Source organism: Sordaria macrospora, chromosome 3 (genome assembly GCF_033870435.1).
Source record: "Sordaria macrospora chromosome 3, complete sequence".
In the NCBI taxonomy this organism is placed as follows: domain Eukaryota; kingdom Fungi; phylum Ascomycota; class Sordariomycetes; order Sordariales; family Sordariaceae; genus Sordaria; species Sordaria macrospora.
In genome coordinates, this window is record NC_089373.1 from 2252435 (window position 1) to 2276043 (window position 23609).

Here is a 23609-nt window from a genome sequence, read left to right on the forward strand (position 1 = left end):
CTTCTGGGGGGCCACCACCCGTCACTACTACCATGATGCAGACACACAAGACTTCTTTTCTCCACACGAAACCAGTTCCCCAGGCATCCCTGCCAGTAGGCCAACCCGTTCCGGGAGTGCTCCGCTGTCTGGAGGGAAGATGGTCCATATATCACCAAGTGAACCCTGAGGCAGCGGCTTCCACTTTCCCTGAAGGAATTGCGCCAGAAATCCGCTGTCATAATTTTCCCTCTCCCAGTCCTCCTCCCAGTCCTCCTCCCAGCAACCTACCTAGCCAGCGCTACTTGCTCTTTTGCGCTTGACACAGATTCGCCTTCTCCAACTCTTGCTCACGTTTCCCCAGGCCTCACCCGTCCCGCCGCCCTGTATATTGCCCTCGCAATATAAGCTCGTTACCTTCGTATATTGTCTCTGGCCCAGAAAGGAGGCGCGCCCGCCAATTGGATCTGGTCTGGTCAATGGTCATCGACCTCGTCGTCAACCTCATGTTGTATATGCACGCCAAGCATACATAGACTCTTGTTCAAAGTGCATCCAAGAAGCAGGAACCGCTCCAAAGAAAAATTACCGACGTCTTTCCCTGTACGAATCCGGCCTCCTTTAGCCCTTTTGGCATCCTCTGCTCCCTCCGGCCCCTCTCCACCACTATACGGCATATAGTTGGAGGCTGAAGATTCAGACAGTCACCCGGTCCGGACCACAACCACGAGGGACGACAACTGCAAGACCGCGACCATCGCGACCAAAGTCTCACCCCTAACTGACGGGCTCGGGAGAGCGAAAACACCACTCCCCAGCCCAGGCATCTCCCGGCCGTCCTGTCTCGAACCACGTTCTGCGCCATGTACGTCCACACACCCTCTTCTCTGCGTACCACCTACACCATCATCACGACCACGTTCTCAACGGGGGCCGTTTTGATCCCGTCTGCTTTCCCCTGCTTCTGGGCCGCCACCTGGCCAGCTTCTCTTATACCCAAACCCCGCCATGTTGTACTGGCTCTACTTCCTTCGTGCAGAGGGACTGTACCGGCCTTTCCCCACACCCGTGTTGATCTCTCCCGCATCGTGGTGCCCCTTCTGCTACCTACCCTACGCTCCTGTCCCGTCCCTGGGCTTCCCCACACTGAATTCTAGTCTCCCCCTGTTAGACTACTGCTGACCAGTCTGGCTCCCGCCCGGCAGCTCATCGAGCTTTTGCGCCAAGGGTTAGAATATAGATAGCGCTCACCTCCCCATCCTCGCCGACGACATTCTTATCACCTCTGACTACGACTGGCACACTACGGAGCTTCAACCAACTGCCTGCTCTCGCTCGAAGCATCCATCTCTGATCCAACGGCTCAAAGGCCTCACTCCGCCCGTTCCCCCCTATTCCCATACCTATCACCAACGCTACTTGTTCGGCCAAGATGCTGTCCAATCCACTTCACCGGTTCGGCCCTTACCATGCTATGCCATCTCCTACCATGCTATCTGGCGGACATGTCTCAGCCGGCCACCTCCATGCCGCTGGTCTCGACAGCATGGGCCCTGGTTCTCATTATGCTCTTCAACAACTTCAGCAGCACGTGAATGTTCACAACCACCATCTAGCAAGGGCAGGCCCTCAACCAAAACACCGACAACATCCCTATGGACCGGTGACGAGAGCAACAGGAGCGGCCGGACCCATTCGTAGACGGATAAGCAGAGCATGTGATCAGTGTAATCAGCTGCGGACAAAATGCGATGGCCAGCATCCATGCGCCCATTGCATTGGTAAGTAGAGCGTGGGTCTTGAAATATATCAACGCATAGTCTGACAGTATTTAGAATTCGGGCTTGGCTGCGAGTACATCCGGGAGCGAAAGAAGCGCGGAAAGGCTTCGAGAAAGGACTTGGCGGCACAAGCAGCAGCCGCCGCTGCCCAGCAAAACGGTCAAAAATCCCCGAGTCAAGCCGGCGAAAACGATCAATCCTCCGAAACCCGAAGCGAAAGTACCACGACGGCAAAGCGAGCTTCTTCCTTACCCATCGAACACCAATCAACCTCAAACGACAAGACAATGAGCGACATGACCGAAGATTCAATGAGGAGTCAAAGGACCGGGAGTATGGACAGTATTGATATGGGGACACATCAGACACACATCGCGAGTCATCCGGGAGCTATGGACAGAGATCTGGAAAGCCCAGCCGCCCTCGATCTCAGCTACGGAAATGTCCATCAGGAATATCATCGTCAAGGAATGGGTGCTCATCTGATGAACGGCGCATCGCATCATGCGCCGTACGGTTCGAACCAGGCTGCCATGTCCAACTATCCGGATCTACCATACGCCCTGCAAACTCAAAGTCCGGCCGGCTATTCCGCAAACACATCAAGTGGTTTCCGCATTGGCAACAGCTCGTTGAACGCTTATCCCATGGCTGGCGAGCCAACTTCGCCTGGTTGGATGAACATAGCTTCACCGCCACCCCAGTTCGCGCAACATGTTCCGCAGCCCACCTACAGCCATGCACAGTTGCGATACCCCGTGTTGGAGCCACTTCTACCACACTTGGGCAACCTAATGCCGGTGTCGTTAGCATGCGACCTCATTGATCTATACTTCGCCAGTTCCTCTTCGGCCCAGATGCACCCCATGTCACCTTATGTTCTGGGGTTTGTATTTCGAAAGCGATCCTTCTTGCACCCTACAAAACCTCGTCAATGCCAACCCGCGCTTCTTGCAAGCATGCTATGGGTTGCTGCTCAAACCAGCGACGCCCCCTTCTTGACGAGTGTTCCGTCGGCGCGCGGCAAAATTTGCCAAAAGCTCTTGGAGCTCACAGTGAGCCTCCTCAAGCCTCTGATCCACACCCCGTCTGAGGAGTCTTCACCTGTGTCGAGCCCGATTGTTGATGGAGTGGCGCTGGGTGGCCTCGGTGTGGCCCTTCCGGGATCGATCAGCATGGATGCCTTGACTGGCGAGACTGGCGCATTTGGCGCCGCAGGGACCTTGGACGATGTGGTGACTTATATCCACCTCGCCACCGTGGTTTCTGCGAGCGAGTACAAAGGCGCCAGCTTGCGGTGGTGGAATGCCGCATGGTCACTAGCTCGTGAGCTCAAGCTCGGCCGAGAATTGCCACAAAACTCACCCTCGATGCAGAACAGTGGGAACGAGGTTGACGGGGAATTGGGCAACATTCCCGGCATGATTACCGAGGAGGAACGAGAGGAGAGGCGCCGTATCTGGTGGCTTGTCTATATTGTCGACCGCCATCTTGCGTTATGTTACAACCGGCCTTTATTCCTCCTCGACATCGAGTGCGACGGTCTTTTGCAACCCATGGATGATACCGACTACCAGAACGGGAACTTTCACGCTTACACCGATCCGAATGTCCTGGCCTCAGATCCCAATACTCCAGTTGTTCGGCATCGTGGCCCATCTTTCGTCTGCACCGGTCATAGCATTTTTGGCTACTTCCTGCCCTTGATGACTATCCTCGGCGAGGTTGTGGACTTACATCATGCTCGCAATCACCCACGCTTCGGTGTTGGCTTCCGTTCATCCCGTGAATGGGACGATCAGACAGCTGAAATTACTCGCCATCTTGAAATCTATGAAGAGAGCATCAAGAGATTCGAGCGTCGCAATCTCAGCCTTAGTGCACAAGCACAGGCTGCTGACGAGAAGGCTGCGGAGGCGGCCGGTGTTCCAACCGCAAATGATGTGCCCCATGACGCTGGCACACCGTCAGTCCAAAGTGTACACAGCGTACATACCAGTTCCAGCCGGATGACAGAAAGCGATATCCAGACTCGCATTGTCATGGCCTATGGCACACACGTTATGCACGTGTTGCATATCCTCCTTACTGGGAAGTGGGATCCCATCAATCTTCTTGATGACAACGACCTCTGGATCAGTAGTCAGGGTTTCATTACTGCTACAGGACATGCGGTATCCGCTGCCGAGGCCATCAGCAACATTCTTGAATACGATCCTGGCCTGGAGTTTATGCCTTTCTTCTTTGGCATATATCTCCTCCAAGGCTCCTTCCTCCTTCTGCTCATTGCAGACAAACTTCAACTCGAGGCATCGCCAAGTGTGGTCAAGGCTTGCGAGACCATTATCCGTGCGCACGAGGCTTGCGTGGTTACCCTGAACACGGAGTACCAGGTACGTTATCTTTGTCCCAATATCAAGTCTCTTCTGGACGCTTTGCTAACTCTCTCTTCTTGCAGCGTAACTTCAGCAGGGTGATGCGCAGTGCCCTTGCACAAGTCCGCGGCCGCGTGCCCGAGGACCTTGGCGAACAACACCAGCGCCGCAGAGAACTGCTGGCTTTATACAGATGGACCGGCGACGGGACTGGCCTGGCCCTCTGATTCACTTTTCTTTGGTCACACCATCTGTAACAAATACTGTGCCCTTTCTGGGCTTTTATACACGACAATGCTCCATACGGCCTGGGATACCTGCTTTTTACTTTCTTCTTTTTCATTCACAGCGGTTTGGCTGGCGTTGGTGTTTTCGCAGTTATAACTAACTGCCATGGTTTTGGCTTTTCGTTTTTATCGGAGTCTTGTGAGGAGAGAGAAAACTCAAAACCAAAAGCGTGTGGCAAAGGCGGTTGGTTACCAGGCGGTTGGTTACCAGGCGGTTGGTTACCAGGCGGTTGGTTACCAGGCGGTTGGTTACCAGGCGGATGGCAGACGGCGGACACTACTACTGGGCGGAAATTGGTATCGGCTGGGTGAAGGGGAGCTTCACGTTCGGGTCAGGTCGGTCGGTTGGTCGGTCACGCCTCATTGATGATGATTTATGGGCGATTGTTCAGTAAACGGCAAAAGATAAGCAATTGTCTGGATGTCTTGGTTTAATGGGTGTACTTTAGTGAGCACAAGGGTTAAACAAAAAACATGCCTGTGTTAATAACATACAGTATCTTGTGTCGCCTCTCTCTGCGTCGTTTTCTACGAAGATGGAGAAAAGGGACCCGCAATGTCCAATGTCGCAACATCTCCATCGCGGTCGAACTCATCGCAGTCAACTAGCCAGTACAGCTCCCAAAACCTGTCTAGGACACTCTAAGTAGATTTGTCTGAGCGATGGTCTCCATCACGATGTCTATTAGTCAATTCATTCTATCTGTGGTTGTTATATGACAATTGCACAGCAGCAAGAGACACACATTTTGACCTATGTCTAATGTCAAATGCTTTCGCCTTTACAAGTCCTACAGCCGGACGGTTTTCCAACAACCAACTACGACAACTGATTAACAGTTGTACATCTTCCGTAGTATAGTGGTCAGTATGTGAGCTTGTCAAGCTTGAACATCAGTTCGATTCGCTCGAGACCCGGGTTCAATTCCCGGCGGGAGAGACCAAACAATTCTTTTTGTATTTTTTGCTCATCTACCCACTCACTCGCTAAGTTTTACCACTTTCCTTCTCGCCGAAACATAATACCTTTTTCCTTTTCTGTCCATCCCGCGGCAGTTGTTTTCCACTCTTCCACCGGTTGAATGTCTTTTCTCGCGATATGCCGAACCATAACTGACGTAGGAGGTGTCTTGTGGCAATTATTATTGTGAGCCCACGATAGTTCGTCGGTTCTCAAATTATTGAATGTACTTGCCTGATATCTGGCTGCCTAGTACGGGGCAACAGCTTGGGAAGGCGAATCCAGTGCTCATGACTATATGTGTACGAGGAAGCAACCACACAACCAGTGTTCGTCCCAACCCCCGCTGCCCAAACGATCTTGTGCCTCCGGCCGACAATCTCAGACAACAGTCGGCGTTCCGGCAAGTAACCACCCACTAGACGACTACTCCAAAGAAGTAAGTGCCTTCCCAGACAACTAAACCACGGTGACCACACTTCCTCGTGAAGAAAGTCTGAGCAGCTCTTCCAGCTTGCCCTCCTCAACCTCACCGGTAGCGCACCCCACTCTCTCAAGCTTCCCTGGGTGGTCTGCCAACAACCCCAGCACGATGAAATAAACCGCCAGCCTCAGTCGCCCATTAATCCTACTACCAGGCGTTTGTCCAAGCAAAAACAGGTACACCTCAGTACCAGATTATGCTCTCTGTGGCGGCGGGCCGTTCTTTCCCCCAGTGGTACCACTACTCGATCCAGAAGGCCAACAGCGCGCCCCTCGAACCGATCTCTCCTTCCCAACCTGTTTTCCGGCATCCTAGCAGGATGGCGGTAGCAACACGTCAAACTCCTCGAGTAACTGATCAGGATACCTCTCTCCCCATCCAGGAGGCTCAGCGTAATATAAGTCCCCAGTTCCTTTGTTCGGGTCGAGCAAAGTCGATTTCATCAGATGTCCACGCAGCGTGACGAAGCCGCTCTTGACCCGACCAAGCGGGTTGACACCAACAACGACGCAGTCCGCGTCCTCGACAACGCACCGCGGTGTCCATTCCGGCTGGCTGAGACGACAGCAGACGGGATTGGTGACGGATGCCCATGAGAAGGTGGGGGCGATGTACTCTGACTCTGACTTAGTAGATACAGACCCAGTAGCAGGATTCTCGTGAGAAGTACTAGTAGAGTTCTTACTGGCAACGAACATAGCCCTCCACGTTAGATCCATTGTTAGATTCCCTTCCCATAACCCAGCCAAGTACCTTCCCCCCGACGACCCCGACGACGGTTTTTTGCTATTATTCCCTGCCTTCGCAGCCGCAATTACCCCCAACCTCTCCCCCACAACCCTCGCCAATCCACTCACGGCCGGCAGCCTATCCGTCCCATACGTCAAGCTCCTCGTCGTATACTCCTCCACGATATCATGCCAAGTATCATACACCTCCTTTTCAGTCAAAAGCATGATGAGGAAGATGGGCCTGGCCAGGGGGTCCATCCTTGCCGCGTCCACCTGCTCCTGTTGGTGTTGCTGCTGGAGATACGTACACTCGCACAGACTAGCGGACGGACATATCCATCGGAGTTCATAACCTGTGAATAGGAGCTGTTCCTGAAAGGTCCAGCCGCGGGTGGCCCACGGGTTAGGAATCCGTTGGAGCTTGTCGCGCGTGCGAGAGTGGGAGTGTTCGAAGTCGGAGAAGGCGAGGCGGGCTGCGAGGATGGGTTGCTTTTGTTTTTGGTCTTGCTTTGGCTTTTCGTTCGTAATTGCTAGATTTGAACCTGTCGACGACAGCGGCGGCCAAGCAACATAAAACGGTTTCTTGAACTCGGTGGCAGAAAGATGCCCCCGCTGAAGAAACCCTTCATCAGAAGCTGCAGCAGTGTCGGCTACAATTGTCAAAAAAGGCATTCTGGTAGACCGAGGCCATGCGCGATGCTTCAACTTCCCAACCGGTCGGCGAGGCTTGGATGATGCAGAGCGCGTCCCTCCAGATATACCGCTGGCCAATCTTTTGGGTCATGACTATGGCGTCTTGGAGAGCTTGCGGGAGGCTGGACAGTGGGAATTCGGCTTTGAGAGCGGCGAAGTTGTCGGTCTTGGTGGTCAGTGGTTTGCCTGTGCCCCAGCAGTAGTTGAGGGCTATGTATGGAAACGATGCTCCTGATTCACTAGGATTAGAGTGGTGTGTGTGATTGAGTCTCGACCAGCCGAACATATGTCGAATTTAGACCATGAGGTTGGACATCTATCAACCGTGTCGGCGGTTTTAACAATAGCATGCTGTAGCAGTTTTCATGACTCTCATTACATGCTTGAAGACAAGACTGGATGAAGTTGAACGCCTCTAGGCTCACCGGAGACGGACTAAGTTCCGCACCATGGGTGATGCCTGGCCAGACTGGTCTGGTACTTGGTCTGTCATGTACATGTACCATTATCAGTTCCTTTTCTTCTCAGAAATCTACTTACCCATCCATCTCTTCAATCCCACTCATGGAACCCTCAAAGACGTGCGTACCTACGTACGTACCTATAGGCGTATAAACTTGCACCCCAACCGCCCCCTTGGTGGTATAATAGACTCGCAGAGAACATCCCCCCGAGGGGCTGACAAAGCTGGAGATACCGACCGGAAACTCGTCCGGCTCGAAATACCGAATGGCATCGATAACAAATCGGCAATACACGCACCCTTTTTTTTTTTTTTTTTTTTTTTCAGCTGACGCTATGATGGCGGAAGGTGGATGTGTCCAGTGTGTTGTCTCGAATGGCTTGTTGTCGTAGTACATGTGGTAGGGAGGGCGGAGATTGCAGCAGATACAGGGTGGATCGGGGTTTGACATGATGGTGTTGGAGGGATGTTGTTGTTGTCGTTGGTTCGAAGTTTGACGGAGGAGGGGAGAGAAACTCGAGAAGGTCATGAGTGTTACTATGTAGTCTGTCGGCGCGTCCAGCTTCCGCAACCGCGCCTCATAGGGCTGGAACTGTGTACCCGATGGTGTCCGTATGCGGTAAAGAGTAGACCAGGTCTGCTGATGATGATGCTTGGCGGTTGCTGTCGTCCGTCGGAATTTTACCCCTGAGTCTTTGTTATTGTCGCGTCTGACTGACAGGGGGTAGTTATCGTTACACCGGCTGTAGACTGGGCAACAATACTTTGGCGTTAGTGACTTGTGTGCGTGTATCTAATGAACATGATAGTTTGCTATTTACCTACTCACTCTCACTTCGTATGATCATTTTGACAACTGGTCCGCTATCTCGCTGACACTCCACCCACCCTCCTCTCTTTAACATGCAGCGCTCGAAACTTCATCAGGGATTTCTATCCCACTCGCCGACTCACTCACACCTTCGGTTGTCTTGCTGTAACCGCCGACCCAGTCCCCGTCCCCGTCTCCAGAGAAAATCCAAACACACATACGGGTTGCCATCCAAAACAATACTACCATTTTATTTTTTGCTACCCATGCACCGTGGAGGAGGATATTGAAAGGAAAAAAAAAAGAGACAAGACAAACCCCTTGTAACGAGAAATATTCATTTCCCTCCCCGTGTTCCCCCCCCGTTTTCAAAAGTCAAAGCGAACGAGGTATACCAACACCCAACCCACCTCTTTTTTGTTACGTAAAAACCACCCTTTCTAACCGAGACTGGATGCAAAAAAGAAACCCCTACCGAATGCTATGTTTTGTAAAGCCTCACCCAGTCCTAGTAGGCTTATGTTATGATTCTTGTGAGATGTGAAACCAATCCCGACTTGCCTGTGCGATTTAGACAGGGGCGTGGTTGAAAAGATAGGACACCGACTCGCCGTTGTGTGTGCGGCGGATAGCCTCGGCGATGGTTGGGGAGATGTCGATGGCGCGGATCTTGGGGCACTGTTTTCAAAGAAAGTGGTCAGTAATCTTGTGACATCTGTAGGGGCTCAAATACTCAAGAAAACGAAGCATGCAGTTAGAACTAACCCTTTCAATCTTGTCACCGAGAGGGACGGTGTTGGTGCAGATGAGAGCCTCGAGGACACTGCCGTTAAGGTTCTCAATGGCGTTACCAGAGAGAATACCGTGGGTAACGAGAGCGAGGACGGCCTTGGCGCCGTTCTCCTTGAGGACGGAAGCAGCCTTGCAGAGAGTGCCGCAAGTGTCGGCCATGTCATCGACAAGGATGGCGATCTTGTCCTCGACGTTACCAACAAGAACCTATTGTCCACACAGTCAACTTTCAGCCCTATAGCCTAACCAGCTTGGAACTTGTTTCTTACCATGCGACCAACGACGTTGGGGCGGGGGCGCTCCTTGTGGATAAGAGCGAAGCCAGTGTTGAGGTGGTCGGCGATGGAGGTAGCACGCTTGGCACCACCGGCATCGGGGGAAACGATCACACAGTCCTCAGCCTTGTAGTTCTCGCGAATGTAGCGGAGGAAAGAAGGCTCCGCATACAGGTTGTCGACGGGAACGCTGAAGAAGCCTTTTCGTTTTTGGTATTCGTTAGTGCGTATTCCATATCGAGTTCGTGGGCACCGTTCAATCGCTCAGTTCAGGAGATCGGCTAGAGAGGGCATACCTTGGATCTGCAAAAAAAACATTGTTAGCGCATGACTCCAGTTAACGATCACATACAAAGAGTGAACATACCTGAGAAGCATGGAGATCAACGGTGACAATGTCTAAAGTCACAGTCAGCGGCGAACACAGCTTCTCTAGAAACTGGCAAACTGCTTACGGTTGGCACCGGCGGTCTGCAACATGTTGGCGACAAGCCTGGCACTAATAGGAGCGCGCGACTTGTCCTTCTTGTCCTGGCGAGCGTAGGGGAAGTTGGGACTTGAAAGTGTCAGTCAGTCCAGTCAGTCCGGTTTCAAGGCAAAAGCAACATTCCGCCAATCCTTTGCGCCAACACACTCAGGGTACTACAGAAGCCCCCAATGGCTGCTGGCGCAAAAGAATGCGCATGCGAAGGTTCATGCCCATAGATGGATCAGGTCCTTACATGACTGCCGTTATCCTCCGAGCACTGGCGGTTCTGCAGGCCGAGATGGCGATGAGGAGCTCCATCAAGCCCTCGTTGACGTCGCCGGTGGCGGTGGACTGGATAATGAAGACATCTTCGTCGCGGACCGACTCGCCGACGGTGAAGGAGGTTTCCTGGTTCGAGTAGTTGAGGGAGATGGTCCTAGCGACCTCGATTCCGAGTCTGCGACAAGACAAAACACAAAGCGGGTTAGAGACGGCTCGTTTGTTGTTGGGACGGACGGCGCAATGCGCGATATCGGGATTATTCGAGATTCTAGACAGGCAGAGGCATACCGCTTCGCAACCTTCTCGCTGAGCTCGGGGTGGCTCCTTCCGCTGATGAGCTTGATCTCGTTCGCCATTTCGCCGGACATGTTGTCGAGAAGTCGGAGGACCCGTCAGATAGACGACAGGGCCAGCTGTGGTTGACAAAAGATTTCGAACGGAGGGTCCTCGGGCGTTACAGCCAAACGGGCAGGTTACTTCCTTGCTTCTCTTCTGCAGCTGGTTCACCTGTTAGCGGGGCTGCCGGCGGCACGTGGGGCTCATGAACACGAGAAACATGATCCCTAATTCCTCAATGGTGGAGGAGTTAGGTAGGTAGGTAGGATTAAGCGCGGACGGGAGTGGAAGTGTGAAGGGTGTCAAGGTGCGTAAGGTAGGGTAAGCGGCTGTGATGGTGGTGGTGGTGACTGGTGAATGGCAGTATTGTGAAGTGTGGTGGGATTGATGTTATACTGGGTAACGCAAATACACTCAAAGGGTGGGAAAGAGACAGATGGGGTTCTCACTGACAAGGGAAACAAAATGGTTTCTCGGGTCACCGTTGCAGCAAAGTTGCAATTGTGTCTTTAGATTTGAAGGGATCAACCGCAAAAAAGGTTGAGTTTACTGAATGTCAAATAATAGAATGGGGAAAAGAGGTCGAGAGTTCTCAATTGGCGTTCGAGACTGGTGGACAGGCACACACACACACACACACACACACACACACACACACACAAGCGCGTCGACGGGGCCCGGCCCAGGATCAATGGACAATGCCCCATGACGGGCGAAAAAAGTTGAAAGAAAAATTTTTGTGGAGACCCCTGACAGCGACAGCAGCCGAGCAGCCACCGCGGGCGGGCAACTGACTGCAGTGCGTGACGGGACTGAACACTCCCGTTCGTTGCTCTGTCTGGGGCTCCTCCGATGAAGGGAGATCCCGTCTCCCTCTTCACAGGTGAAAAAAGAGCCCCTTCAAGATTCTATGTAGAGATACTTCTCGCCTCGCCCAGTCACAGCGCTCATCCCCGTTCCCGGTACTTACACCCCCTGTCCCGCATGCCGAACGTTACCTATCGATAAGCCGATAAGCCAATGGAATCGGCTAAGCGTGCGGTCAATGGCCGGTTGAGCGGAGTCACACGTGTAAGAGCATCCCCGGATTGTCACTGTCTCGCCCAAGTCCAACGGCCTTGGCCGTCCAAAGGGAGTCTTTGAGAAGACTCAAACGGCTACTGTAGGTACACTACACTACTATGAGCCATTTGAGAGATGGGGCACTTGGACAATTAGGGAAAACACCATTGGATGTTTCAACCACCGACACTTGACTCAGTCATATGTGCGTACACAAGTTCGAGTTTTGTCAGTTGACTTCCTGGTTCCCTCGGGTATGACCGCAACGATTCGGAGATGCTTTCAGTTGATTCACAAGCAGCCGTGGTGATGAAATCATCCGTGGCTTTGTCAAACAGCACCAAGGTTGTGACTTCACCTAACCCATTTGGTTAGCGTAAAAATGAGATCGAAACCACAGGGACCTGGAGTTGGACGACCACATGGGACAGAAACGATTCTTTGTTCAATCAGTCACTACTCCTTCTTCAGGTATTAGTCTGTATATCGGTATATCAAGATGTAGACCTGTCCAGCTTATACGTAATGTGTTCCACAATGCTTTCAGTTAAAACATCATGAAATGCGTCTAGAGCTCTCAAGCAGTAGCCTTCGGCGTAGCGGCTTCATCGAGTTCCTCCCCCTTCGGATCGCTAGTCTTCACCCCAACCAACGACTCATCGTCACGGTCATCATCACCGCCCTTACCACCTTCATCCACTATGTCGAGGTCCTTCAGACTACTGGCCTTACTGACACTCGCGCTTTCTGTAGTCTCGGCCCTCAAGCCCAATTCTTTCTCCTTCGGAAGATGTTCAGGATCAGCCCCCTTCCAATCAGCAGGCTTCATCTGAGGAACAGGGCTCTTGTCTCCAGGCTGTGTGATGACTGTTTCAGGTGCAGCGGAACTAGCAGCTCCGGCCGCCGTGGGTTGTTCTCCCCCCTTTGCTACCGCAGCAGCGCCAGCAGCGCCAGCAGCACCGGCAGCAGTAGCAGCAGCACCACTCTCAGTGACACCACCAGTTCCACTCCCAGTCTCAGCAACCCTCCACACAACCGACAGCCGCTCAAGAGCCCTAGTCCCCTTCCTGCTCGACCCCTTGATACCATCCAGCTTATCCCACTCGATCTCAAACACTCCACTCTCATCCGCTTGGCCGTCCTGTTCCGGTCCATTGCCCTCGAAGAAAGCGTTGAACCAGACATGGCCGACCGAGGTGACCATGGTTAGGCCCATGCTGGCCGAAGCGCGGCTTCGTCGTTCGATGTCGATGTTGACGTCGCTGTTGGGAACGATGATAGGCTTCTTGGGCTTGAAGATGACGGCTTGGCCGCCTAGCTCTGATTCATCGGCCAAAACTGGTTTTTGTGGCTTTTGAGAGGACTCGGTGCTGGCTTTCGAGGGGATGGGGTTAATGTTGGACGTATATTCGCTGACGATGTTTTGTTCTGTCGACGGGAGTTTCGTAACTTGCGAGGCTTCTGGCATCGCGATGGTCTTTGCCTTGCCGCCGTTTCCTTTGCCTGGTACCGTGTTGCCAGCAGCAGTGGTCTCCCCAAGCTTGGGGATGCTCCCATCACTTGACGCCGCTGATGAACCACTCAGCGCGCTCTTCTTCTTTTCCAGCTCCTTCTCTTCATGGTCCTTGCTCTTCCGCACCGAAAGCTTCGTCACCAAGCTGCTCGCCCTGCTGCCCATTTTCTCGACCTTTTCCTTACTCCGACTCCTCCTCGCGCTCGTGCTAGACGAACCCGGTGTCAACCGACTTGCATCATCAATATCACTTCTCGTCCCATCCAACCCCGAAACCACCTCCTTCTTTTTCACCTCCTCGTCCTCCTCTTCCGAACTGCTTTCCTTACCAGCGCCATACCCAGCCATATCATAAAACATGTCCATCAACCCGCCTCCGCCCGGCGCATCCCCCTGCACCACAATCCTCTCCCCCTTCCCAAACGTATGCAACGTCTCGATCCTCTTCCCCTCGTCCGCAAACCCTTCCACGGCCAGCTTGACCCCGTGCCGGAGTCCCCAGACATGGATCTCTACAATCTCAATCGGCCTGTCCACGTAGACCTTTTTCTTCCTTGTTCCGGCGTTGGCCCACCTGTCGACATACCCGACGTAGCGAAGCTGGCTGGGGATCGAAACGCCCTTGCCGAAGTTGGGCCGCATGCGGCGCTCGGTGAAGCGCGCCAAAGCGTCGGCGGCTGTCCAGCCGCACTCGGAGATCAGGTAGCTGCAGATGGAGGTGCCGGAGCGGCCTTTGCCAGCTTTGCAGTGGACGACGACGACGCGCTCGCCTTTTTGGCGGGGGCGGTCGAGGTCGAGTCTCTTGTTGTTGCTCGCTGTATTCACGTTTGCCTCAGTCTTGCCATTGCCGCTTCGGCTTCCGTCTATCGTGTTGGTTGCGTCATCTGTCGTCGTCGTCGTCGTCGTCGTCGTCGTAAAACCGCTGTTGTTCCCAGAAGGCCCTTCATCCACCCCATCCAGCCAATTCCGCATGCTAGCCGTAATCATCGGCACCAGTCTAAACGGCGGCGGGTGATGATCCGGCCACGGGTAGTGTCTAATCCTGTTGTGCACCGCTTCATCCGGGTATCCGGTACCCTCGGCGCGGAATTCCCAGATGGACCAGCCATCGCCGTGTTTCTCGTCGAGGAAAGCGACCAAGCGGTCGAGGGGGTTACGGTAGGCTCGTTGGGGATATGTTTGTGACGGTCCGGATCTGTTGGGTTCCTCTCCCTGTTAGCTGGCTGCTAACTCTTCGAACACATGGGACGGAAGAAAGGTAGGGGAGGTAGAGGTAACACACGTTGCGATGATATTCGAGGTAACATAACATAGGTCTAGCCCTGTATCCTCGTGTTTTAGGCGTGGACCGGCGACGATCTGACGCAGCAGGGAGGCCATGATCGGTATTCTTTTTAGCCTGAACAAGTTGTCGACCAGATAATCTGTATATAAACAAAGGGAGCTCTAACAGAAGGAGGAGAAGTCACGGTATAAAGACTGCTGAGTGACACAGCCGTTGGGAAACAATGGGGGTATCGTTTGTCGAAGTGGCCGAGGAATGGTGATGTGTGATTACAAGTAAAGTAAAGGAGAAAGAGGACAGCTCAGTCATGGAGGCGCAGCACATCCGGGGTCAGGATGACATTTAGACACTTGAATCTCGAAAACCGGCAAAATCCTAGTCGATCGTCCAAGCCCGTTCGATATAACCCAAATCCGAATGCGAATGGGTGGAATTCTTCTCTACCAGCTGGATGGTACAGGCTGTGATGGAGGCCTGAGAACCCGCTTGGTTCAGGCGTTGTAAGCGGAAGCGACGTCATTGCTGGGCGCCCTCAGCGGGACCTGAAGTGGTTCGAGAGGGGTGCCCGATAGGGGTATCAAAGTGGGGCAGCTATCGTGTACTGGTCGAGGATAAACCGACTCGTGGGATGTTGTTCACATACGATCGACACGACCAGAACAGCTGGGCTTGATGACAATATGTCTCTAGGTAATTATTATGCGCCTAGGGATACTGATTCTCGAAAAGCAAGCGAGATATACACGCCTCCATGCATTCGGCAGCTAGGAAATTCACACACAGAGTCCCCGACCACATCTCTTCGCAACCACAAGTGTAACACTGCAACAAACTGTCCATGAAAGCCTAGCAATAAACTGATTTTTAACAATTCCCGTGCTTTACACCGAAGCCATTACGCACTCTTATTCCTTTCCGTGGCATATTGCCCTCCAACCAATAAGCCTTTCCCGATACACTACCCTACAGGGTCCTGTCTCATCCTTCCGATCTCCCTAATCAACTCATCCCGACCAAAAGGTGTGACCGGTCCTTCGCTTCCGGGCCAAAGGTCTTCGAATTAAAGGAAGCACAGTGGGCCTCCAATCTCAAGTGTTGTCTTGCCTAGGTCGCGCTGGAAGCGCGAAGCAAACTTGTCATCAATGCTTAAAGATCTCTAGCTTCGGCAATAGCCGACAACTTAGGAGGTCTTCTTGGGGGCAGCGGCACCGTTGATGTACTTGTTAACATCAGTAGCCTGGTGGAACTGACGGGCAAGGCCCTTGACGGTCTCCCAAGCCTGACGAGCAGCCGGAGGGGTGCCCTGAGCGCCAATGAGGTTGTCGATGCGGACCTCAAAGTTGCTGAACGAGTTCTGGACGTGGCTGCTCTGAGCAAAGCGGGTGCGGAGGAAGACGGTGTAGATGACGATCAGGATCCAGGAGCGGCGCTGGAAGAGGATGACGTTGAGGAAGATACGGAGCCAGAGGACGAGCTCAATGTTGGCAACAACCGACATGGACGAATCGTAGTACTGCTTAACGAAACTGCCAATCGCGTCGGACATGGGGTGCTGAGTGTACTGGGGCTTGGCGCTGGGCGAGGCACCGGCGGCAGGGGCCACCTTGGTAGGGGGCATGAGAGTCGGGATCAAGTTCGCACGAGTATAGGTAGCGACGTGGAAGACCGAGTAGATGGCGAAGGGAAGCATGGCGATAGGGTACTGGGGCATGAAGAGCCAGACAAGGGCCAAAACTGAGCTTCGGGGTTAGCATCCGTTGGTAGCGTCACCGCTTGCAGGGGAAGAGCAAACATACGGAGGTACTGAACGTTCTCGTCGGTGAGATAGCTGATAGCGCCGGCCGGCTTAGCACCGGTCTTCTGACGAGCGCGCCACGTCTTGTAAACCACGATACCGTATGTGAGAGCGGCGGAGAGGAAGGTGGTGCGGTAGCAGAACTGGGCCATACGACCATAGTAGTTCATGCGAAGCCACGAGAAGATGTAGCGGGCGACGCAGATAAGAAGGGTGGCATGTCTGTTGTGATCAATATCTCGTCAGCATACGAACGAAATCAAGTAGAACATCCCACGGCGCGAGAATCGGCCGCCCCGACACTCCGCTCCTAGGCGATACCGCCTTGCTGCCCCTTTATGAACTTTGCTTCATCTTGATTGAAAGTGGGCGGCACGAGAGAGGAGCGGGACAGCAAGGCAATCGAGGACCATGACGTACCCAGCGAACCAAGCGACTGTGAGACGACGACAGTTAGCAACCTGCGCTCATGATGAATCTTGGAATCGCTACAACGGCGATGGAAGCTCAAACGTGGAAAGGGGTGCACACGTACACTGCAGGGTCTGTGCCAACTTCTGAATCCTCTGCGCAAGAGGCAGGTCGGCGGGCGGCGGGGGAGCCATTGTGATAGAAATGCTGTACTGAAAATGGGTTGCTTAAGATTTGCTGTGGTGGGTGTCGGGCGCAGTTGTTTTGATATCGCTCGGTCGGTTGGCGATGTTGATGGAAGAGCTAGAGTTGAGACAACTTGGAAAGCAGTCGGTGGGAGAGAGCGTGGCTGTGATGAGCGGTGCGTGTGGTGGAGTTCCCTGTTGCCAGAAAAAAAGGGCGGTCGTGTGCTTGTGCTTCAGCTCTTATCCACGTCCTTCTTTCAACTTCAGGTCGGGGAATTTCTGCCGAAGGTTCAATAGCTAGCGTGGTCGGTGCGCCTTGCTGATGTTCCTACCGTAGGGCCAGGTATCGCACTAACGCAGCCAGGGTATTTCTTGGTGGGACGTTAACCTAAACTCGTCGGGCTAGGCATTCAAGATGATAGCGCAAACAACCTAACTTCTGTAGGGCTGGCTGCGACTGCGATTTGTACACTAGAGCTTTTGTTTGGGAAGTTGAGATGGGGTATCACCGCCGTTGTAAGGGCGGCACAAAGAAGACGACAAATGATGGATGCTATGAACAAGAATTAACGAAGGTGGAAAATAAATTCCGGAAGGTCTTTCCACGATTACTACGGGTTTTTATTTTGAAACTTCGACCCAGAAGGCTGTTCTAACACCATGGCGTTGGTCTCAACGGAAGAGCTGGGCGTTTTTGTCGTCATCGCGCTTACAGCTCTCTCCGTCCCAGTCCCAGAACCCGCCAGAATCTGGTCAGATCTGGTCCGGTTTCACATGCAAGACGTCAATCCCGTTGCCCAAAGACTGGGCGGCAGGCTTCTCGTCATGGAGGTTGCTGGGACGGTCATAGGTAGGAACAAACTTAAACTGTTGCTATACACTCTTCTTATCAATGAAGATCGCATGGAGTCTTCACACTTTTTGCTGTCGTGTCAACATATTCTTTGGATTGATTGATCCCGTTCTGTTGGTTGCATCCCGCGATGTGACCACTGGCAGCTTCCAAGTCCCCCCAAAGCTTCAGTGCTGTTGCCGCCTGCGTCATTCTTGGAGAGCTCAACTGGGTTCATGGGCAGGAAGCTTGGGCCAACAACCCACTCTCGCATCAGCCACGTCATTGCAATGGCTCAAACCTGCTTGTTGTGGTCTTAATCAACCCTAACCCTTCTTCAAGTGACCTGCTTTCTTTCCATTGATAGCGACAACAACATCGTCGACGTTGTTGACTTTCCCAAGTAGGATAAAAGGGGTTTGCAAATATAACTGAAACGGTATCGACGAGACTTCGTATTCAAGAACTATACAGGGCCTTTAAAGTCCCACCTTCAGTTCCCGCGGATGCTACCATCTAGATTACCTTAACCAAAAAACTCCAAACGCCAACCATATCATTGACATGATCAAACGAACCCGTTCTTCGGCAACGGCCAATTCAAATCCCTTCTGTCATCTCTTCTCTCCGGTTGCTGCTGCTGTTGTTGTTTTTGTTGTTGTTGTTGTTGTTGTTGTCGTTGTTGCTGTTGATCCCCCATGCTTTGACCCTGCAATCTCACACTCCCCGCACTCGCCGCTCTTCGCCTCGAAGTCGACGGCCCCCTTGTGTGCCTGCCTCGAGTGGAAGCAGATGCGTTACTGGCCATTCTCCCAACGACACCAACACTTCCCGCAACGGTTGAAGATACAGTCCTCGCGTGTCCGAGCGGGTATCCACCAGCGTTCACGCCGCTCATCACCGAACTGTTGGTAGTTACGGTTGTTAGCGGCCTGGCTAGTATGTCTCCGTAGACGCTGTCTCTGCTCTCGGGAGCGTGTCGTATTGAGATGTTTCGCCTGATGTCTTTTGTTGCTGGTGGAGTTGGTAGGGGGATAGTTGGTGGTGGACCGGGTGATGGGAGGGTGTCGATGCTATAGTCTTTGCTGACGGCTTGTCCAATTTGTCGTGGGGAGATGCCTGCTGGTGGCTCGAACTGGGGCGTCTGGGGTGTTTGTGAGGGGCGATAGGCTTGTGAGGGTCGACGAACGGGTGGTGGTAATGGTCCCATGTCTGGAGGGGGTGTGTTTACCTCTTCGATGGTCTCCAAGTGGATGGTTTCTGGTGGCCCTGTCGGACTAGAAGGGTCGCCATCGTTTGACGTTGGACTAGTCTGATCTTTAACGATATAGCTAACGATGGCGCGGTCGAGTGCGTCGCTTACGTTCTGCTCTTCTTCTTTCTTCTTTTGTTTCCTCTTTCGGTATCTCACGAAGAGGTAAAAGCCCGCAAGAGAAAGCAGAGAGGAACCAATGATGGCAACGACAACTGCTATAGCAGCACGGTTGACCGATAACGCAGCTCCTTGTACAGCTTTGATGTCGTTTTCATTTTGAGCCTGGGAGTCGTTTGGAGCCTGGTAAATGTTAACAGGTCGGTCAGCAGTTTGCCATATGGGGGAAGCACCGACCATTGTTGAGCTTGAGTCTGTCGAGCTTGGGTCTGCCGTGACTGTGACGGTCGACCCTACAAGGTCCGTTGTAACTGACACCACGGTTGCTGTGACCGTGACCGTGACCACATCCCCTTGGTCCAACATTTCGCTCATACTGCTGCTCATACTGCTGACCCTACTCGAGGCCGAACGTTCTGCAGATATCACGGCATTGGAAGCAGATGCCTCAGCCGACGCTACTGCGCTTGAGGCCGAGGCTTGGACTGATGCCAAAGCGCTGAAAGCTGACGAGGTAAGCTGATCGATCGACTCCTGAAGCCCTATGATGGATATCGCCAGGAGGCTTGAGATGTAGATGGCATTTGACTCGGCTTCTTCGAGGGCGCTGCTGAGGGAACTTATTGTTGCGAAAATGGGGTTGTTGAGCTGAGGGGATCCCATAGCCGTGGGTGCCGTGGTTGGGAAAGGTGAAGGGGTTGCCTTTGCTGCCACTGCGGCACTGATCGTCGAGGTCACGGTCGTTAACACGGGCTGAGAGCGATGATCTTGTTGACTGTTGACCGGACTCCTTGCACCGACGGGTGGATGATAGTGTGGCCATGGCTTTACCAGATTGTCGGTCTCGGCAGACTCTGCGCTCGCCACATTGTCAAGTGCGCTCAATGCTGTCGAGCAGCAGACAATGATTCCTAGAATCAGACCGTATTTGAGACGATCCCGCTTTCTCATGGTTCATCTTGACAGACTAAGGGCGCTGAAGAACAGGACAGGAAACTCATTGTTCCATTGTCTGCATTTGGAAGAGAGCAACTAGAGATGAACGCTGCGAGAAAGAAAAGCGGGATGATGATACAGGGTAGGAACCCAAGGATAGAAGATAATAGCGAGTCGCTCCCATGGTCAACTAGACGACAGAAAGAATGGAGTGGGATATCATAGCCCTGGAAGAGCAAACGCCGAGCGTCAAGCAGCCGAAGATACGGATCTGAATGACTGTGATAGCCATTCGAGATTCTGATTCGGCAAAAATGTGATCTAGAAACAAGGTGGAAACGGCTAAGCCAAGTCAGCCGTGAAGATGCGAAACCAGGACCTCTTGACTACTGCCACTCGGGATCATCGGGCTGATTGCGAGCTTGCCTCCCCGAAGTCATCGCCCAAGCACTTGAAAATGAGTCCCGAATCCCGGAGCGAAGTATCAGTCTGTATTCCGGATTTTCTGCCACAAGGCTTGACTCAGCAGCTTCCGCGGAAGTAGGCTTGGAGAACAAGAAGATCCTTTGTCGGCGCCACCATAGATTCGATGCTTTGAAAGGATGAACCTGTGTCAGTAAACCAAAATGACTCGAGAATTGGACGGCATGACTTGACTCGAAACCGCCGACGTCGTTGAAGTGGCCACCTTCCATGCGATCTTCAACGCGTGAGGCCCTGATTTTGAAGGACAGACATCGTCAACTGAATGAATTTCATTAATTGAGTCGGAATACGGCACGGAATTCAATTCGAGAAGTGCAAGTATACTTTGAAGGTCGGTTGAGGTGCAAATAAGGTTGAGAGTTCAAGATCGCCGCCAAGGATTCTCCATTGCGAAAGCGCCCGTGACATCTGTCCAAACCCCTCCTAGCAGCTGTTGGCAGCTGTCCGTCTGCCATTGTAAAGGCGCAAGAGCGGTCCAGACTGTTCCAAATGCCTCTGGTACCAGGACAGCTCAAACGCCGCCCGCTGAAAGAATGGGACCCAATACGTAGTGGAAGCCCGGATTGACACTCGACGGTTTGATAGGCACTGATAGCGGCCCAAGAACCATTTGGAAGGGCATTGAAAGAGGTAGAAAAGGTCCAGGAAAATCGCGACATTCTCAAGAGAGAAATCCACAAATAACTCCCCGCCTCCAAAAACGTTTCTTACCCCGTCCTTCTTTCTCTAGCTGTTATTCACCTCCTAGGTCCCGCCAACATCACAAAAAGTCACCGCCAGAAAATGACCACTATCGGATCCCTCCAGAGACTCTCGGCCCCGGCCCTGTCCAAGCTGATCCTGGCTGAACAAGAGGCCTCAGCGGCGGCGGCGGCGGCGGCGGCGGCCAGCACGGCGGAGAATGACAGCCCCACTTCTCTGGCTATCATTGACGTGCGGGATGACGGTGCGTAGTTTCCCGCCCCGGTCGGTCACTCCAACCTCCACAACGAACATCGAACTGGAAATCCAGTCCAATCCCGGACCAAGTTCACCGATCTCGATCCTATCTTGCCAGATACGGGCACCACTTTTAATCACTACATCCAAACATGGAAGCTACCACTATACGTGATATCCCTTGCCTAAAAACTAACCCCAACCCTCCTTCTCCTTTCAGACTACATAGGCGGCCACATCAAGGGTTCCCAAAACGTCCCCTCGCACAAGCTCGACGTCATGCTGCCCACGCTCGTCCGCCAGCTGCAAGACAAGGAGACAGTCGTCTTCCACTGCGCGCTCTCGCAGCAGCGCGGACCCAGCGCCGCTTTGCGCTACATTCGCGAGCGGGAGCGTTTGATGCCGAAGGAGGTGGGCACTAAGCTCACTTCCACCGCTGATGGTGCTGCGGTAGAGGAGGTGGCGGAGGAGGTTGCCAAGGAGGCTGAGGGAGAGGGAAAGACGGACGAGAAGAAGAAGCAGCCGGTCAACCAGAAGGTTTTTGTGCTAGATCGCGGGTTTGTGGGCTGGCAGGAAGCTTTTGGGCTGGATGAGAGGTTGACGGAGGGGTATAGCAAGGAGTTGTGGAGGGATGGGTATTGGATGTGAGCATTGGTAGAACAAGCGGACTTGGGGTTGGATGGATGAAGGATCAGTCAGGAGGATGAGAGGAAAGGGAAGTAAGTATTACTGCTTAGCGAGGCCGGAGTTAACTTTGTCCATATGTACCAGACTTGATCGTTATCCAAGGGCTTTCTTTACTGTACTACATTCGTTCACATGGAATGGGGTCATGCTCTGGGTGACGTCTCCGCTGCTGGTAGACTACTAACGAGGGACTGGAGTCTTTGCGGAACACCACAGGAGTAACGTATAGACTCTCGACATCTGTCAAGAAAGACTTCTTCGACGGCAATACAGCAACGAGAGAGGGAAGGGGGCTCGAGAGATGTGACTGAGTGAATGAGACTAATCGAGTTCTTCTTTTTGATGCTGCTTTCATATCTGACCATGCAATGCTTGTTCAAGTGAACTTGTTTCCGTCAGCTTGCTTGAGCCGATGGTAATGAAATCCTCGCGCTTGGTGGTTTAACGCCACTCATTACATTAAAAAAAAACAGAATTCCAATCGCTTTGTTCGTTCTCCGTCATGCGATCACACTAAATCGACCTCACAAAACTCTTCGTATTCGCTATACTCTGCCTGAGCAGCGAGTGGTATAATCTGCAAAATCCTCGTCATCATATCCCTCATGAAACAGCAAACTAGCAATCGTCAGTGATCTAGACGGAAGAAAAGCCCGGACACGGACAAGGTCTCGACATCCACTTACTCAGGTTAGTTGAGCTGACATTTGAGTGATATTCGGTTCTCCGCCTGTATTGCTGGGTCCCATGGCCTCTTCATACGAGGGACATCGTGGTTCACAATTGCCCCTGCAACCTGTTCCGTGTTTGCGAACTTCCTTCAGGATGTTGGACTCCGCGTCGCGTATGTCGGCCCGAATTCCATCAATGATGTGGTTCTCAACGTCCAAGATATGTTTTTGCTATTCTTCAAGACGCTTGCATGCTTGAAAGTACCGTTTGCCGAATAGCCATGCAATGATGAAGAGGGTGCAGAAAGAAAGGTATCGAATCATGATCTTCCGAAATTCAGCGAGGGCGGTATTCTCATTAAGCTTTTGACTGCGAGTCACCCTATTCCATATACCAAAACAATTAACTCGGAACAACTCTACTAGCCCGACAAGACACCAAATCACGAGGAAGGTTCCGAGTGAAGCACCGACCTTCACCTTCCAAGATCCCTTTGGAATGTTGGTATCAACGGATTCTAGAACATCGGGAGGAATTATCGAAGTTGCTGTAGGGCCGAATGGTTGGTATGAGGTCGATGTACTTGATGTCGGGCGATAAATGTCAGGGCCGGGCGAGTCGTTCAGATCGTTGGTGTGAACTGATCCGAGGACAGCGTAAAAAACTGTCGAGGTTGTTGTGAGGACGAATGATTGGGTTGAGGACCGTGTATCTA

General features: G+C 52.8%; 6 protein-coding genes and 1 non-coding gene across 7 annotated transcripts; 3 read left to right on the forward strand and 4 right to left on the reverse strand.

The window, feature by feature from the left end:
• Positions 1 to 665: 665 nt before the first annotated feature.
• On the forward strand, positions 666 to 4957 carry SMAC4_00770 (uncharacterized protein). Its single transcript, XM_024656015.2, has 4 exons — positions 666 to 844; positions 1185 to 1760; positions 1815 to 4153; positions 4219 to 4957. The coding sequence occupies exons 2-4, from the start codon at positions 1412 to 1414 to the stop codon at positions 4360 to 4362; spliced, it is 2832 nt and encodes a 943-aa protein (XP_024511058.1). The 5' UTR covers positions 666 to 844; positions 1185 to 1411; the 3' UTR covers positions 4363 to 4957.
• Positions 4958 to 5269: 312 nt separating this feature from the next.
• On the forward strand, positions 5270 to 5362 carry SMAC4_13486. The gene is made up of 2 exons: positions 5270 to 5306; positions 5328 to 5362. It is a non-coding gene; the product is annotated as a tRNA-Asp (tRNA).
• A 2719-nt stretch (positions 5363 to 8081) lies between these two features.
• Positions 8082 to 11363, reverse strand: SMAC4_00772 (uncharacterized protein). The gene is made up of 9 exons (XM_066089488.1): positions 11173 to 11363; positions 10672 to 10881; positions 10355 to 10558; positions 10088 to 10188; positions 10000 to 10031; positions 9929 to 9935; positions 9627 to 9832; positions 9331 to 9564; positions 8082 to 9243 (listed from the first exon to the last, which is right to left on the reverse strand). The coding sequence occupies exons 2-9, from the start codon at positions 10749 to 10751 to the stop codon at positions 9136 to 9138; spliced, it is 972 nt and encodes a 323-aa protein (XP_065946472.1). The 5' UTR covers positions 10752 to 10881; positions 11173 to 11363; the 3' UTR covers positions 8082 to 9135.
• Positions 11364 to 12196: 833 nt separating this feature from the next.
• On the reverse strand, positions 12197 to 15011 carry SMAC4_00773 (uncharacterized protein). Its single transcript, XM_003349832.2, has 2 exons — positions 14577 to 15011; positions 12197 to 14489 (listed from the first exon to the last, which is right to left on the reverse strand). Exons 1-2 carry the CDS (start codon positions 14672 to 14674, stop codon positions 12359 to 12361), a joined length of 2229 nt encoding a protein of 742 aa, XP_003349880.1. The 5' UTR covers positions 14675 to 15011; the 3' UTR covers positions 12197 to 12358.
• A 247-nt stretch (positions 15012 to 15258) lies between these two features.
• On the reverse strand, positions 15259 to 17610 carry SMAC4_00774 (uncharacterized protein). The gene is made up of 4 exons (XM_003349833.2): positions 16910 to 17610; positions 16795 to 16810; positions 16376 to 16596; positions 15259 to 16313 (listed from the first exon to the last, which is right to left on the reverse strand). Exons 1-4 carry the CDS (start codon positions 16977 to 16979, stop codon positions 15760 to 15762), a joined length of 861 nt encoding a protein of 286 aa, XP_003349881.1. The 5' UTR covers positions 16980 to 17610; the 3' UTR covers positions 15259 to 15759.
• A 609-nt stretch (positions 17611 to 18219) lies between these two features.
• On the reverse strand, positions 18220 to 20125 carry SMAC4_00775 (uncharacterized protein; the record flags this gene model as incomplete). Its single annotated transcript, XM_066089489.1, has 2 exons — positions 18220 to 19357; positions 19412 to 20125. 2 exons carry the CDS (start codon positions 20123 to 20125, stop codon positions 18371 to 18373), a joined length of 1701 nt encoding a protein of 566 aa, XP_065946473.1. The 3' UTR covers positions 18220 to 18370.
• Positions 20126 to 21107: 982 nt separating this feature from the next.
• Positions 21108 to 22838, forward strand: SMAC4_00776 (uncharacterized protein). Its single transcript, XM_003349835.2, has 2 exons — positions 21108 to 21542; positions 21756 to 22838. Exons 1-2 carry the CDS (start codon positions 21380 to 21382, stop codon positions 22181 to 22183), a joined length of 591 nt encoding a protein of 196 aa, XP_003349883.1. The 5' UTR covers positions 21108 to 21379; the 3' UTR covers positions 22184 to 22838.
• Positions 22839 to 23609: the final 771 nt, after the last annotated feature.